This window comes from Salmo salar, chromosome ssa17 (assembly GCF_905237065.1).
Source record: "Salmo salar chromosome ssa17, Ssal_v3.1, whole genome shotgun sequence".
NCBI classification, from domain to species: Eukaryota; Metazoa; Chordata; class Actinopteri; order Salmoniformes; family Salmonidae; genus Salmo; species Salmo salar.
The window spans coordinates 35,959,870-35,976,976 of NC_059458.1; the positions used below are offsets into that span (position 1 = coordinate 35,959,870).

At 39.9% G+C, this 17,107-nt stretch overlaps 2 protein-coding genes across 6 annotated transcripts in view; both read right to left on the minus strand.

Annotated features, from left to right (window-relative positions):
* The window catches only part of LOC106592258 (zinc finger protein OZF-like), a 510,174-nt gene that overhangs the window by 460,757 nt on the left and 32,310 nt on the right, over positions 1 to 17,107 (minus strand). The gene's annotated exons all lie outside the window — the stretch shown is intronic.
* LOC123728045 (zinc finger protein 883-like) overlaps positions 1 to 17,107 on the minus strand; it is a 36,421-nt gene that overhangs the window by 16,861 nt on the left and 2,453 nt on the right. The window contains exons 1-2 of one of the 3 annotated variants that reach the window (XM_045698529.1): positions 14,301 to 15,216; positions 13,094 to 13,330 (exon numbers count right to left, since the gene is read on the minus strand). In XM_045698529.1, coding sequence (XP_045554485.1) covers positions 13,094 to 13,196 — 103 coding nt within the window. In that variant the 5' untranslated portion in view covers positions 13,197 to 13,330; positions 14,301 to 15,216. Of the gene's footprint in view, positions 1 to 13,093; positions 13,331 to 14,102; positions 15,217 to 17,107 lie in introns of those variants that run through there. The other 2 variants (XM_045698528.1, XM_045698530.1) reach the window with 2 other exon arrangements.

Here is a 17,107-nt window from a genome sequence, read left to right on the forward strand (position 1 = left end):
CCTCCATGATGGTGGGAGACCGACCTCCCGCAGAGTCCAGTTAAAACAGGCCTTAAGTAGAGGTGTTAGTTGTTCTCTGAAGGTCTTGACCCATTCTGAAGGGAAGCCATCAGGCCCTTAAGTGGAGGTGTTAGTTGTTCTCTGAAGGTCTTGAACCATTCTGAAGGGAAGCCATCAGGGCCTGGAGACTTGTTTACTTTTAGTTGAGATATTGCTTTATTAACTTCATCGGTGGTTATTTCTAAAGTTAGTCTATCATTTTGCTCTGTCCCAATTTAGGGGAGATCAAGTGAGTTCAAAAACCGCTCTATTGTCTGTGCATCTGCCTTCTCTGGTTGCTTGTACAGATGTGTAATATGATTCAAATGCATTCTGTATTTCATCTAATTTGCATGTGATATTCTTTGTTTTGGGGTCTTTTATTTTGAAAATGGTATTCTGTGCTTGTTGTTTCCGGAGTCTCCATGCTAGTAATTTGGTTGCCTTTGAGCCTGCTTCATAATATCGTTGTTTCAGGAACCTGAGCTTTTTCTCTACTTCTTCACTATAAATCTGGTAAATTTCCTGTTTTACCTTTTGGATCTCTTGTAAAGTAAGAGGGTCTTTGTATTGACTATGAGATCCTTCTAAGTTTCTTAGGGTTTCTTGTAATTTCAGCAGATTCTGTGCTTTAATCTTTTTCTTGAGAGATGTGGCTATGATCTTTCCTCTAATAACCGCCTTAGCTGCATCCCACAATGTAGCAGGAGATACTTCCCCGTTATCATTATTCTCCAGATAGATGTTCAATTCGGTCTTTATTGATTCCTTGAATGCTGGATCATTCAGCATGCTTGTATTAAGTCTCCATATAGTATTTCTTGGTTTGCTATCAAGGTGTAGCAAAACGTAAACTCCATTATGATCTGATAAGTCGCTCTGCCCGATCCTACAGTCCTTAAGCCTGTGTCTATCTGCATTGTACATGAAAAAGTAGTCTAACCTGGAGTATTTAGTGTGGCGGGCTGAGTAAAAAGTATATTCCTCATCTGTCTTGTGGGTGTCACGCCATACATCGAGCAGTCCTAGATCCTGCAATATCCTATTGATCTTTTTAGCAACTAGACTCATTTTCCTATGTTGATTTGTGCTGTCCAATTTCGAGTTTAAAATCGTGTTAAAATCCCCTCCACAGATAAGAGTGCCAGAGGTTTCTGTGGCAATTCAATCAAACACCTTCCTGTAGAAGACCATGTCACTCCCTGGTGGTGCGTATACATTAAATAATGTAACTTCCTTGTTATCCAGTTTACATTTAACAAGTATAAATCTACCCTCGTCTTTTATTACTGACAAACTCAAAATTAACTGAATTTGGGATCAAGATTGCAGGTGTGGATAAGTGAGTTTCCTGCCAGAATAGTATGTCAACTCTCTCCTGTTTCATCTTTGCTATTACCTTACTTCTCTTGATGGCACTCCCCAGTCCGTTTACATTGAGACTTATGACCTTAATAAATTCCCGATGATGCATCGATATAAATAAAAAAAACCTGTGCACCATACCTGCCTGCTTATCATGAGCCTAAAAATGAAGAACGATAATAAGGTAAACCAAAGTGGGAAAATACTTTGGTATTTGGACTCCCATGTCAGAGGACTGTCTCTTGCCTCTGGGGTTTGAGGGGATGAGCCTATCCGCAGGAGGGGCCCCTCGCTCAGATATGAAAATGCGTGACGTTGTCACAAACAAGATCTGTTGGATCTATTTCGTCGCTTGTACACATCAGTTAATTACAAGTGAAAACTATATTGGTCATGCGTGCATATCCTGAATCCTCCCCTTGATATGCCCTTCTGTCACCCCATTGTCAATGTGTAATTAATCCTTAACTTCTTGGTGACGGGGCAGTATTCAGAAATTCAGATGAATAAGTGCCCAAATTAAACTGCCTGCTTCTCGGGCCCAGAAGGTAGGATATGCATATTATTACTAGATTTGGATAGAAAACACTCTGAAGTTTCTAAAACTGTTTGAATGATGTCTGTGAGTATAACAGAACTCATATGGCAGGCAATAACCTGAGAAACAAATCCAACCAGGAAGTGACTTGTAGTTTTTCTATCTAATCCCTATTCAAACTACAGTGTCTGTGGGGTCATTTTGCACTTCCTAAGGCTTCCATTGGCTGTCAACAGTCTTTAGAAACTTGTTTCATGTGTCTACTGTTACTGGGCAGAGAATAGGAGCTCAGTCAATCAGTGGACCGCCTGGGACCAGTGAGTTGTTTACTGCGCAGGCATGCTGGCACGCCGCTCCTTCTTTTTCCTCTGTAATGAATACGCTATTGTCCGGTTGGAATATTATCAAAGTTTTATGTTAAAAAGACCCTAAGGATTGATTGTAAACATCGTTTGACATGTCTTTACAAACGGTAATGGAACTATTTGACTTTTCGTCTCTGGTTTTGCGCTCCCGCGTTATGCCTTTGGATTAGTGATCTGAATGCGTGAACAAAACGGAGGTATTTGGACATAAATATGGAGTTTTTCAAACAAAAATAACATTTCTTGTGGAAGTGGGAGTCCTGGGAGTGCATTCCGACAAAGATCAGCAAAGGTAAGGGAAGATTTATAATACTAATTCTGAGTTTAGTTGACTCCAGAACTTGGCGGGTAACTGTATAGCTTGCTTTGATGGCTGAGCTCTGTACTCAGATTATTGAAAAATGTGCTTTCGCCGTAAAGCTATTTTAAAATCTGACACAGCGGTTGCATTAAGGAGAAGTGTATCTATAATTCTTTCAATAACTGTTGTAAATTTTATCAACGTTTATGATGAGTATTTTTGTAAATTGATGTGCTCATTCACCGGATGTTTTGGTGGGAATACATTTTCTGAACATCACGCTCCAATATAAAAATGGGGTTTATGGATATAAATATGAACTTTATCAAGCAAAACATACATGTATTTTGTAACATTGAGTCCTGGGAGTGTCATCTGATGAAGATCAAAGGTTAGTGATTAATTTTAGCTGTATTTCTGGTTTTTGTGACGCCTCTCCTTGCTTGGAAAATGGCTGTGTGGTTTTTCTTGTCTCGGCGCTGTCCTAACATAATCTAATGCTATGCTTTCGCCGTAAAGCCTTTTTGAAATCGGACAATGTGGTTGGATTAAGCAGAATCTTATCTTTAAAATAGTGTATAATACTTGTATGTTTGAGAAATTTGAATTATGAGATTTTTGTTGTTTTGAATTTGCCGCCCTGCTATTTCACTGGCTGTTGATAGTGTGTACCGCGGGTGGGACGCTAGCGTCCCAGATGCTCCAAGAGAGGTTAACTAATATATACGTTATTTATATGACGCTACTTAGTGTGTTCATAAAGAACACATACTTTTGGCTACTCGCCCTTGTTCAGCATTGGGGGAAAATAGGGGAGATATTTTACTTATTGCAATGTCAACCGTAACAACCCAACGTCTTAACAGCTCCCGGTAACTATTAATTCTGTTAAATCTGGTTCAGTGTCTTCCATCTTCCCGTTGGAAATGCCTGAGTCTCTCTCGGATGTGAACGTCCTCGCCGAGGTGGTTTCCCTCTTTCTCCATGACTCTGCTTGTCGACAACAATCCATGGGAAAGCCAGCTCGAGTCTTTCCGCCGGTGATGTCGCCTTTCTCCTGGCGGTATGCTCCACTGGGATGCCCCTCGACCTCAGCCGCCTCGTCTGCATGCTCGTATGTGACCGGGCTATTTTCCAGAAATACCCGCATTTTTGCCGGGAATGGTGTTTGGAAGCGAATACCCTTCTCTTTAAGTGCTTTCTTAATGGGGGTGTATTCTTTCCTTCTTTTCAGTAACTCTCTCGCGTAGTCATGATCAAAGAACACTCATTGGCCTTGGAAGTTAGGCTTTTTCCAGGTTGCATTTAAGGCTTTTTCCAGGTTGCATTTAAGACTTTCTCTTCGACTGAGAATTTTAGGAACCGTACTACTATGCATCTTGGTGGGGCGCTGCTGGGGGGTAGAGGCCAGAGCTCGGTGTGCTCTCTCGATTCCCAGGTCAGTGTCGTCTTCAAGTATGTCTTTGAAAAGACCCTCCACGAATTTGGGCATAGAGTCTTTTTCTGCGCCCTCTACTACGTTATAAAGTCTAATGTTTTGACGTGAGAAACCTTCGAGTTCTGTCACTTTTGTCTGTAGTGCGTGTTGGCTTTTTAGTGACTGTTCAATTATTTCCTTGACTGCGGAGTTCCATGTGTCCGTTTCCCCAATGCGCTGTTCTGCGTCCCCAATTCTTGTAGATAACAAAGAAGAACAACAAAGAAGAACATCACAGCTTTTCTTCGAGTTTCTGGTTAATGTCCTTCTTGAACTCATTTAGTTATTTTATTACATCTTCTTGAAGTTCCTCTCGTAAGCCTGTGAGCGCCTCACCTCACGAACTGAGGGTTCTTTTGCTGCTGCTATCTTATTTGCACTAGCATTAGCCATCTCGGGTTCATCTGCGATTATATCTTCTGCTGTCTTGTTACGGGTTGTTGTTGTTGTAGCTCCGCGACCTTTTCCTATTTTCCCCTTTTCCATTTCGAGTAAGTTATTATAATGCTCAGAGTAAATACTTGAATTTTGGGGGGGAAATACCCAACCGATGTGCAGTATGAAAAACTAGGCAGCCATTTCCTAAGTTGCGTCAACGGACTCCATGCAGCATCCTTCCTCCACAATACTTTTGAGCTAATACTTACCCTATAGTAGATAAATGCATAAATGACTCAAAAACCATTTCGTACAAGGTTAGTTTGTTTTCAGCATCACTATGTGCCATTTTCGATAATAACCTTGTATTCACTGTTTCACTTCAAAAAACAATTGCATTTCCTGTTCACACCATAGTAACATTTATAGATAGACAAACCGAATGCGTAAATATTATTACACATGTAGAAAACCGATAATCATTACATTTAGCTCCAAAACAGTAGAGCTGCATCCACACTGAAGTCCGTTGACGCAGACCGAGTGGGTGCCGCCATTTTACCAGCTTGTGAATGTTTCCTTTCATGGAGCTCTACGGACAACTCCTTCAACCTCATGGCTTGGTTTTTGCTCTGACATGCACTGTGAAATGTGTGACCTTATGATCAGTGGAAACAAGATGCACCTGAGCTCAACGTCAAGTCTCATAGTAAAGGGTATGAATACTTATGTAAATAAGGTATCTGTTTTAAATTTTTTATAAATGTTTAAACATTTCTAAAAACCTGCGTTTGCTTTGTCATTATGGGGTATTGTGTGTAGATTGATGAGGAACGTTTTTCATTAAAACCTCTTTGGGCTAGGCGTGCCGCTAGCGCACCACCTCACCAACATCCGGTGGAATTGCTGAGTGCGAATTTCAAATTGCAGAAATATAAATATTTAACATTCATGAAAATACTAGTATCATACATCAAAATAAAGGTCAACTTCTTGTTAATCCAGCCGCTGTGTCAGATTTCAAAAAGGCTTTACTGTGAAAGCATACCATGCGATTATCTGAGGACAGCGCCCCGCTTACGAAATCATACAAACAATTTCAAGCCAAGTAGAAGAGTCACGAAAGTCAGAAATAACGATAAAATTAATCACTTATCTTTGAAGATCTTCAGCTGGTTGCAATCATAAGAGTCACAGAAACATCACAAATGGTCCCTTTGTCTGATAAAGTTCTTCTTTATATTAAAAGAAAGTCAGTTTAGCTGCCGCGCTTGACTCAGTAATCCACCGGTTTCTCTCATTGAAAAATGCAGACAAAGTTCTAAAAGCTACCGGCAAACTTAGTCAAAACAAGTCAAACAACGTGTCTATATCATCCTCAGCTTGTCGAAAATTTAAATAAACTATAATATTTCATATGGAAACGACTGTGTTCAATATGAACGCCAAATTAGCAAGAGCTCACCTTCTCTATTGTGCGCAAACCACTGATGTGACCCTAGCAGTCACCACACTCTAAGTCAAAATACTAATTCATTTTTCAAAATAATAGCCGCAAAACCTTGAATAAAGACGGTTGACAGCTAGTAGAAGCTATATCAATTGCAATCTGGTGGACGGACATAGGGGTTTTCTATAGCTTTGCAAAATAAAAGCCTGTGATTGAATAAAAAAAAAATTCTGGTCGGATTTTCTTCGGGTTTTCGCCTGCCATATCAGTTCTGTTATACTCAGACATTATTTTGACAGTTTTGTAAACTTTAGTGTTTTCTATCCAAATCTACCAATTATATGCATATCCTATCTTCTGGGCCTGAGAAGCAGGCAGTTTACTTTGGGCACGCTTTTCATCCAAACTTCTCAATACGGCCCCCGGTCCCATAAAGGTTAAACAATTTTAGAAAAAGGCTGTAACGTAACAAAATGTGGAAAAAGTCAAGGGGTCTGAATACTTTCCGAATGCACTGTGTGTATTCATGTAAGAATGTGCAATACAAAATGGGAATAAAACTATTCTAAAAGTATCTAATAAGTCATGAAAATTATGAGCTAGATCATCCTCCACTCACTATCACAAGGGTTAGTAACTAAACAGATCACCGACCATTTAGAATCCCACCGTAACTTCTCCGCTATGCAATCTGGTTTCCGAGTTGGTCATGGGTGCACCTCAGCAACGCTCAAGGTCCTAAACAATATCATAACCGCCATCGATAAAAGACAGTACTGTGCAGCCGTCATCATCAACCTGGCCAAGGCTTTCGACTGTCAATCACCGCATTCTTATCGGCAGACTCAACAGCCTTGGTTTCTCAAATGACTGCCTTGCCTGGTTCACCAACTACTTTTCAGATAGAGTTCAGTGTGTCAAAATTGGAGGGCATGTTGTCCGGACCTCTGGCAGTCTCTATGGGGGTGCCACAGGGTTCAATTCTCGGGCAGACATTTCTCTGTCTACGCAGACGACACCATTCTGTATACAAGTGGCCCTTCTTTGGACACTGTGTTAACAAACCTCCAGACGAGCTTCAATGCCATACAACACTCCTTCCGTGGCCTCCAACTGCTCTTAAATGCATGCTCTTCAACCGATCGCTGACCGCACCCGCCCGCATAGCATCACTACTCTGGACGGTTCTGACTTAGAATATGTGGACAACTACAAATACCTATGTGTCTTGTTAGACTGAAAACTCTCCTTCCAGACTCACATTAAGCATCTCCAATCCGAAATTAAATCTAGAATCGGCTTCCTATTTCGCAACAAAGCCTCCTTCACTCATGCTGCCAAACCTACCCTCGTAAAACTATCCTACTGATCCTTGACTTCGGCGATTTCATTTACAAAATAGCCTCCAACACTCTACTCAGCAAATTGGATGTAGTCTATCACAGTGCCATCTGTTTTGTCACCAAAGGCCCATATACTACCCACCACTGCGACTTGTATGCTCTCATAGGCTGGCCCTCGCTTCATATTGGTCACCAAACCCACTGGCTCCAGGTAAGTCTTTGCTAGGTTAAGGCCCACCTAATCTCAGCTCACTGGTCACCATAGCAACACCCACCCATAGCAAGCGCTCCAGCAAGTATATTTCCCTGGTCATCCCCAAAGCCAACTCCTCATTTGGCCACCTGTCCTTCCAGTTCTCTGCTGCCAATGACTGGAACGAATTTCAAAAATCACTGAAGCTGGAGACATACAGTTGAAGTCGGAAGTTTATATACACTTAGGTTGGAGTCATTAAAACTCGTTTTTCAACCACTCCACACATTTCTTGGACATCTACTTTGTGTATGACACAAGTAATTTTTCCAACAATTGTTTAAACAGATTTCACTTATAATTCACTGTATCACAATTCTCCAGTGGGTCAGAAATGTACATGCACTAAGTTGACTGTACCTTTAACCTCTCTGGGCTAGGCGGGACGAATTCGTCCCACCTACGCAACAGCCAGTCTAATCCAGTGGCGCGATTTTCAAATACCTTAAAAATCATATTACTTCAATTTCTCAAACATATGACTATTTTACAGCTATTTAAAGACAAGACTCTCGTTAATCTAACCACACTGTCCGATTTCAAAAAGCCTTTACAACGAAAGCAAAACATTAGATTATGTCAGCAGAGTACCAAGCCAGAAATAATCAGACACCCATTTTTCAAGCTAGCATATAATGTCACAAAAACCCATAAGACAGCTAAATGCAGCACTAACCTTTGATGATCTTCATCAGATGACAAACCTAGGACATTATGTTATACAATACATGCATGTTTTGTTCAATCAAGTTCATATTTATATAAAAAAACAGCTTTTTACATTAGCATGTGACGTTCAGAACTAGCATACCCCCCGCAAACTTCCGGCGAATTCACTAACAATTTACTAAATTACTCACGATAAACGTTCACAAAAAGCATAACAATTATTTTAAGAATTATAGATACAGAACTCTATGCACTCGATATGTCCGATTTTAAAATAGCTTTTTGGTGAAAGCACATTTTGCAATATTCTAAGTACATAGCCCAGCCATCACGGGCTAGCTATTTAGACACCCGGCAAGTTTAGCACTCACCAATATCAGATTTACTATTACAAAAGTTTGATTACCTTTTGTTGTCTTCGTCAGAATGCACTCCCAGGACTGCTACTTCAATAACAAATGTTGGTTTGGTCCAAAATAATCCATTGTTATATCCGAATAGCGGCGTTTTGTTCGTGCGTCCCAGACACTATCCAAAATGGTAAATCAGGGTCGTGCGCATGGCGCAATTCGTGACAAAAAAAATCTACATATTCCATTACCGTACTTCGAAGCATGTCAACCGCTGTTTAAAATCCATTTTTTATGCCATTTTTCTCGTAAAAAAGCGATAATATTCCGACCGGGAATGTCCATTTAGCTAAACAGAGGAAAGAAAACAAAGCTTTCGGTCGACGCGGGCACGAGCCTGAGTCTCACAGTACTGTAACCAGCCACTACCCAAACGCGCTACTTTGTTTCAGCCAGAGCCTGCAAAGCCACGATTCAGCGTTTTGCCGCCTTCTGAGAGCCCATGGCAGCCGTAGGAAGTGTCACGTAACAGCAGAGTTCCTTTGTAATGGATAGAGATGGCAAAGAAGGCCAAGAAATGGTCAGACAGGGTACTTCCTGTACAGAATCTTCTCAGGTTTTGACCTGCCATTTGAGTTCTGTTATACTCACAGACACCATTCAAACAGTTTTAGAAACTTTGGAGTGTTTTCTATCCAAAGCCAATAATTATATGCATATTCTAGTTACTGGGCAGGAGTAGTAACCAGATTAAATCGGGTACGTTTTTTATCCAGCCGTGTCAATACTGCCCCCTAGCCCTAACAGGTTAAACAGCTTGGAAAATTCCCTGAAAATGTTGTTAAAGCTTTAGAAGCTTCTGATAGGCTAATTGACATCGTTTGAGTCAATTGGAGGTGTACCTGTGGATGTATTTCAAGGCCTACCTTCAAACTCAATAATTCTGATGGACATTATTGGAAAATCAAAAGCAATCAGCCAAGACCTCAGAAAATAAATTGTAGACCTCAACAAGTCTGGTTCATCCTTGGGAGAAATTTCTAAATGCCTGAAGGTACCACGTTTATCTGTACAAACAATAGTACGCAAGTATAAACACCATGGGACCAAGCAGCCGTCATACCGCTCAGGAAGGAGACTAGTTCTGTCTCCTAGAGATGAACGTACTTTAGTGCGAAAAATGCAACTCAATCCCAGAACAACAGCAAAGGACCTTGTGAAGATGCTGGAGGCAACAGGTACAAAAGTATCTATATCCACAGTAAAACGAGTCCTATATCGACATAACCTGAAATGCCGCTCAGCAAGGAAGAAGCCAATGCTCCAAAACCGCCATAAAAAAAGCCACACTACAGTTTGCAACTGCACATGGGGACAAAAGATTGTGCTTTTTGGAAAAATATCCTCTGGTCTGATGAAACAAAAATAGAACTGTTTGGTCATAATGACCATTGTTATGTTTGGAGGAAAAAGGTGGAGCCTTGCAAGCCGAAGAACACCATCCCAACCGTGAAGCACGGGGGTGGCAGCATCATGTTGTGGGGGTGCTTTGCTGCAGGAAGGACTGGTGCACTTCACAAAATAGATGGCATCATGAGGAAGGAATATTATGTGGATATATTGAAGCAACATCTCAAGACATCAGTGAGGAAGTTAAAGCTTGGTCGCAAATGGGTCTTCCAAATGGACAATGACCCCAAGCATACTTCCAAAGTTGTGGCAAAATGGATTAAGGTGTGGCGGATGACTCAGAATTAGTTGGGTAACATAGATAATTAATTTGTTTTATTGCATAATATGCTTATGTGAGATACTTGTCATTAGAATGTATCCCTTTGGATAATGAATGTTGGCAGTTGCACTTTTCCCTTAGCTGGGGCTCAGTCACTTGGGGCCCAGAGAGGGGAGAGGTCAGGCTTGTCTTTTACATGACCCTGGTGCTATGCAGAATATCAGAAAAGGAAGAGGACAGGATGGAACATTGTCTTCATATGTGAATGTGTCTTTACCTATTCTTAAACCATGTGAAGGGATGGCGTGATTAATGGGGAACAAATTACTTGTCTCCACAATGTCTGTGCGCAAGTCACTCCTCTCAGTGAGCTTGTCCAGGAGTGGGATCAAGAGGGGGTTTACTTGAGATGGGAGTATCTAGAGTTGACAATTGATATATGCCATTGGATGAGTTGGTGTTTTTGTACTATGAAGTACCAGGAACGAGATTAGAACCTCCTCTTGGGGACCAAACTGAACTATAATTTATAGCGAATGTTATCTGGCTAAGGGATACTCTTTTCTCAAAGTCCCTTTGTGAACTGTTTCTAAGATCTGTGGTTCGTCATGTAGGTTGAGAGGGGTGTATCTTGGCTATAAAAGATCTTTGTACTTTTGTGTAGTCACTTTTCAATGGTTTGTTAGAGATAGCGCATCATTGAAAGTTAAAGTGCTTTTGCAAAAGCTCTTAATTATTAAAGATGTAGTTTAAGTATAACTCTGACTTGTGTGTGAAGTTTGTAACTCTCCTCATTTGGTAATGCAGAAATTAGCCACCACAAAGGACAACAAAGTCAAGGTATTGGAGTGGCCATCACAAAGCCCTGACCTCAATCCTATAGAACATTTGTGGGCAGAACTGAAAAAGCGTGTGTGAATAAGGAGGCATACAAACCTGACAGTTACACCAGCTCTGTCAGGAGGATTGGGCCAAAATTCACCCAACTTATTGTGGGAAGCTTGTGGAAGGCTACCCGAAATGTTTGACCCAAGTTAAACAATTTAACCTCTCTGCGCTAGGTGGGACGCTAGCGTCCCATCTGGCCAACATCCGGTGAAATTGCAGAGCGCGAAATTAAAAAATACAATATTCGTAATATTAAACATTGATAACATACAAGTGTCCTACATAATTTAAAAGCTTAACTTCTTGTTAATCCAGCCCCTTTGTCAGATTTCAAAAAGGCTTTACAGTGAAAGCATACCATGCGATTATCTGTGGACAGCTTCCCGCACACAAAAGCAGTACATTCATTTTTCAACCAAGCAGAGTCATCACTAAAGTCAGAAATAGCGATTAAATAAATCACTTACCTTTGAAAATCTTCATCTGGTTGCAATCATAAGAGTCCCAGTTACATCACAAATAGTCCTTTTGTTCGATAAAGTCCTTCTTTATATCCAAAAAAAGACAGTTTAGCTGGCGCGCTTGACTCAGTAATCCACCGGTTAACCTCGTTCAAAATGAATACAAAATGAATCCCAAACGTTACCAATAAATTTCTCCAAACAAGTCAAACAACATTTATAATTAATCCTCAGGTGCCGTATTATGTAAATTAACGATACAATTTAAGACGGAGAATAGTATGTCCATTACCAGAGATAAACAGCAAAGTACGCGCTCTCATCCATTCGCGTCATAACACTACAAGCCAAAATGGGAGCCACCTGGAAAAACTAAAATTACAGCTCATTTTTCTAAAAACAAGCCTGAAACGCTTTCTAAAGACTGTTGAATCTAGAAGAAGCCCTAGGAACTGCAATCTGGGAGGATTTCCATTTATTTTCCCATTATAATGGGTGGTGAGGTCAAAAAAAATAAATCTGGATGGGTTCTCCTCTGGTTTTTGTCTGCCATATCAGTTCTGTTATACTCACAGACATTATTTTAACAGTTTTGGAAACTTCAGAGTGTTTTCTATCCAAATCCAAATTATATGCACATCCTAGCTTCTGGGCCTGAGTAAAAGGCATTTTACTTTGGGCACGCCAGCTCTCCGAACTTCCGAATACCTCCCTCTAGCCCGAAGAGGTTAAAGACAATGCAACCAAATACTAATTGAGTGTATGTAAACTTCTGACCCACTGGGAATGCGATGAAAGAAACAAAAGCTGAAATAAATCCTTCTCTCTAACATTATTCTGACAATTTCACATTTTTAAATTAAGTGGTGATCCTAACTGACCTAAAACAGGGAATTTTGACTAGGATTAAATGTCAGGAATTGTGAAAAACTGAGTTTAAATATATTTGGCTAAGGCGTATGTAAACTTCCGACTTCAACAGTATCTCCCTCACTAACTTTAAGCATCTGCTGTCAGAGCAGCTTACCGACCACTGCACCTGTACACAGCCCATCTGTAAATAGCCCACCCAAATAACTCATCCCTATATTGTTATTTATTTTTGCTCTTTTGCACCCCAGTATCTCTACTTGCACATCTATCACTCCAGTGTTAATGCTAAATTGTAATTATTTTGCCATTATGGCCTATTTATTGCCTTACCTCCCTAATCTTACTACATTTGCACACACTGCATATAGGTTTTTCTATTGTGTTAATGACTGTACGTTTGTTTATCCCATGTGTAACTCTGTTGTTGAGTTTGTCGCACTGCTTTGCTTTATCTTGGCCAGCTCGCAGTTATAAATGAGAACTTGTTCTCAACTGGCCTACCTGGTTAAATAAAGGTGAAATAAAATAAAACAGTTCTACAGCAACTTTTCATGCACAGTGGGAAGTTGGAGTGAATAACACAAACTTAGTTAGATAGAACCCGCTCTTACCATGAGAAACAGATTCCCCAATCTCCTCCTCCTCTTCTTCATCTTTAATGTTAACATTCAGCTCCAGTGTTTGACTGCAGTCTTCCAGCTTCACTGATGCCATCTCTGGATCCTGCAGTGCAAACTGGGCTCCACTGTCACAATCAGGACACAGTGACTGTAAGTTTGGACTCAGTGTGGAAGGAGAGGCAGGCTGGGTTTGTCCTCACTGTTGATGTTACCGGCCTCAGACTTAATCTGAGTCAGTCAGTAGTAATAAAGAGAAACGGACACAAAAGTTAGTGCCAGAACTGTCAAGACTTTCTTTATTCTCAAAAAATATGGTTTATATTTAGGTGCAGGAGCTCCACAATATTGTTGAGCTAATATTCTATAAGAGGAACATGAGCTCAAACAGTAGACATTTGAGGTGCAGGTAATCAGCTCCAGTGAGCTCCTGTCCAAGTCAAGCACTGATCTCATTTCAATAGATCTGGTAGCTAAGCACAGACAACAAAACATTAATTAATTCACATTAGCCAAAGTATACACTTTAAATTAGGCTACACAACTTAAATGCACTTAATCTATAGTAGATTTCCTGAATTCACATAAATGCATAAATGTCTCAAAAAACATGTAGTACAAGGTTGCAGTATGTTTTAGGCAGCACTATGTACTATTTTCCTGAATAACCTTGTCTTCACTGTATTATTCCAATCAAAAACCAATAGTATTTCCGTTCACACCATATTAACATGTATAGATAGACAGAAACAACTGAATGTGTCTGAATATTAGTACACATGTAGAAAACTGATAATCATTACATTTAGCTCCAAAACAGTAGTGCAACCGTAAAAGGGTCTAACGTTATCTCTGCTGCACCCTCACTGCCTGCACTGAAGTACGTTGATGCAGACCGAGGGGGAACCGCCATTTTACCATCTCGTGAATTTTACACAAAACCAAAAACGACATGTAAAACGAACCCAGAAATCGAAAATAAATTGATCCTTAATGAAATTACCTTGACGAAATGATATACATCCACTCAGACTAACACAAAGTCTCTATGTGACTTGTAAAAAAAGGTATCAGCTTCACTCATACGGTTTGACACAAAAATAGCACATACAACCTTTATCAAAACGTCATAATACCTTGACGTATGTTACCTAGCATGTTATGACATGTTCTTTCGATATTAGAACGTGCTATTACATACCAGTAGTAATACACTTGAAACCAACACAGAAATTGTCGTCTCGACTGCACAATTCTGGCGTATCCTTTATTCTGAAGAATAATGCGCTCCTGCGCGGAACTGCCTTCTCCTCACTACCAGTTTCTAAACCCAGAGACGTAACAACGCGAGACTTCAGAGAACGCCTGTGAAGCCGACCAAGACGGGGTTTGAGAAGTCAATGAGAGAAGTGAACAATTCTGATACTTTTGCAGCGGCTAATGTGGATCCTAATAAATACCAAAAAGATTCCGTCGGCACACACTTGAAACATGGACATTCTTTTACAAATTTCATAACTGCAGTGGTTTATTCACAATAGCTCTCACTGCGTATCTTACACACACACACACATACACATATATTTATTTTTATTTTTTAATTAGTCCTACTGAGACAGCGGTTACTGCATAACTTCCAGGGTTTCAAACAGTCTCTTGACACAGATTGGAAGGTTAAGCAAAATTGGTGGTAAGGACACAAAGGACTGTGCCAACAAGGTCATGGACAGGTATGTCATATCTTTAGAATGGATCCAATAAGAAAGTAATTTTAAAGGTATCGTTAGTGATGCAAACTGCCTGCAACAAAGACAGTAAATCCAAGAGCCTTATCTCCTCAGCAGTTTGAAAGTGTTCAATTCACAAAGAACATCCTATGTGTGCTTGACTTTTAGGCTCTTTACCAACGGCCTGATGTCCTTGTTCAACTTCAACGGCCATCACGCAAAGCAGGGACTAAGGAAACACAACTGTGTACTCTGTTGTCAACGGTACCTACAAACATGTCATTATTCTGTAGTATATTTTGTATTAATAACTGGGTGGTTTGAGCCCTGAAAGCTGATTGGCTAACAGCCATGGTATATTTAAGCAATAATACATGAGCCCATGTGTTATGACATTTTTATCATGGCTGTAAGTGTCATAGCCGTAAAAGCAAAGTCCTCTGGTTTTTGTGGTACTGTAACCACACAATACATGGTTAGTCTGTATCCAGGCACGCTGAGTTGCGTTGTGCATAAGAAAGGCCTTTACTACACCCTCCCATTGCTTAAAGGGTCACTAAGGTCACACAATCAAAATGACCTGCTCTGTCTGTTTTAATAGGCTAGATTCTTATTTTGTCTTCTAAACCAATTATTCATTTGAATGGTGGTAATGTGTGTGGTCCCTTTTTGAGAAGAATGGTTTTAGGAGCTTGGCAATTTTGAATGAGGTGACCTTAATGGCAAGCTCTAAAAATGTATGACGGTCCGCTCAAGTTGACATTTTCTCGAATTCTTTAAAAAAAAAAATGTATTTTGCTATGCTGTAGCCCTAAATGCTTAAACATGTATAATGGTCCAGCGTGAGATTCTCAAATTCAGTTTTTATTTATTTATGCTATGTTTTTATTTATGCTATGTTTTTATTTATTTATGCTATGCTTTAGCCCTAATAAATGCTTTGCCATGTTTTTTTCTTCATTCGACTCTCTAGAATGTCATTATGCTGGTTTTGTTCAGCTTTCTGGCATGTTATCAATTAGTCCTTATTATTACTTCATTTCATCACACAGCCTACTGGTCCTTCATTTAAATGCAGTCAAGCATTCTCTTGAATAATTAGCCTACAGTATACAATGGCCTAAATAATAATAATAAAGGCTTTATCATTTTTTTTTCATTAGTACAGATCAACTCTCTGGAACAGCTATAATTTTATTTTGTGTTGTTTACACTGTACCAAGCAATCAGAAAAAAAATATACAGTAGCCTACAGCACTTGTTTGGCACATGCAGTGCTGTCTCCTTCCTCTTTCTATGAGTTCAAGTCAAATGTCTTCCATACGTCTGACATTGCCTTTATCTCCTGAGCAACCAGTCAGCGAAACATTCCCCCATTTTCAAATTGATAATTTTTTTTTTTTACTTGCGATCTCCGCATACTGACAAATATATTAGGCTACAGTGTTCAGTTTACCAATGAATGTGATTATAATAGTCTATTAGGGAGGAGTGAAAGAGACAACTTGCGCCATTCAAACAGGCCCTCGTCTTTTCTACACTGCGTGCAAGTTTGAGCCCGGCCCTAATCAATTGTCAGCCCCTGAGAAGGACAACTTATCTTGTAAATTGCATTTTGTCTTTGATAGACACGGAGAAGCAAACACATTAATCGATTTCTAAAATATTCTGAATAAATGTAAAATTACCATTATTACTGCACAACAGAAAATAGTGATAAACCGGTGGTTTGAGCTCTGAATGCTGATTTAGGTGCCGTGGGGAACCTGTAAGATGCTCCATATCTATTAGTCTTTTCTATAACTTACTGTGTTTATTTTGGTGTTACAGCTACAGTGAAGAAATGGAACAGCAAGGCCACTGACCATGATGTTCGGAGAGCTGTGGCAGACCACCTCAAGCATGCTCCTGGTAGAGCCTGAGGTGATGGTTTCCACGTCACCATCACATAGGGTCGTTGCTAACGCAGCGAAATATATCTATAATTTTGATGGATATAATTAATTATATTCATTTGAACTTAACTGTATTTTGTCTTATCACTGTACTAGATAGTATTCTTTGACTGAATGTTATGTGCAAATAGTGGAGTAATGTAATGAGTAGTGTGATTGACAATTTTTGGGTTACTGCGTCCATGTGTATAGGCTACAAGTACATTTAAATTATGTTCTTTGCAAGTCGTTAAAAGAACGACCTGAAAAACACTTATTTTCAACTTTCAACCAAAACGGGCCTAGATGGACGTCTTTTTATAGGCGTCTTTTCAACGACATGAAAA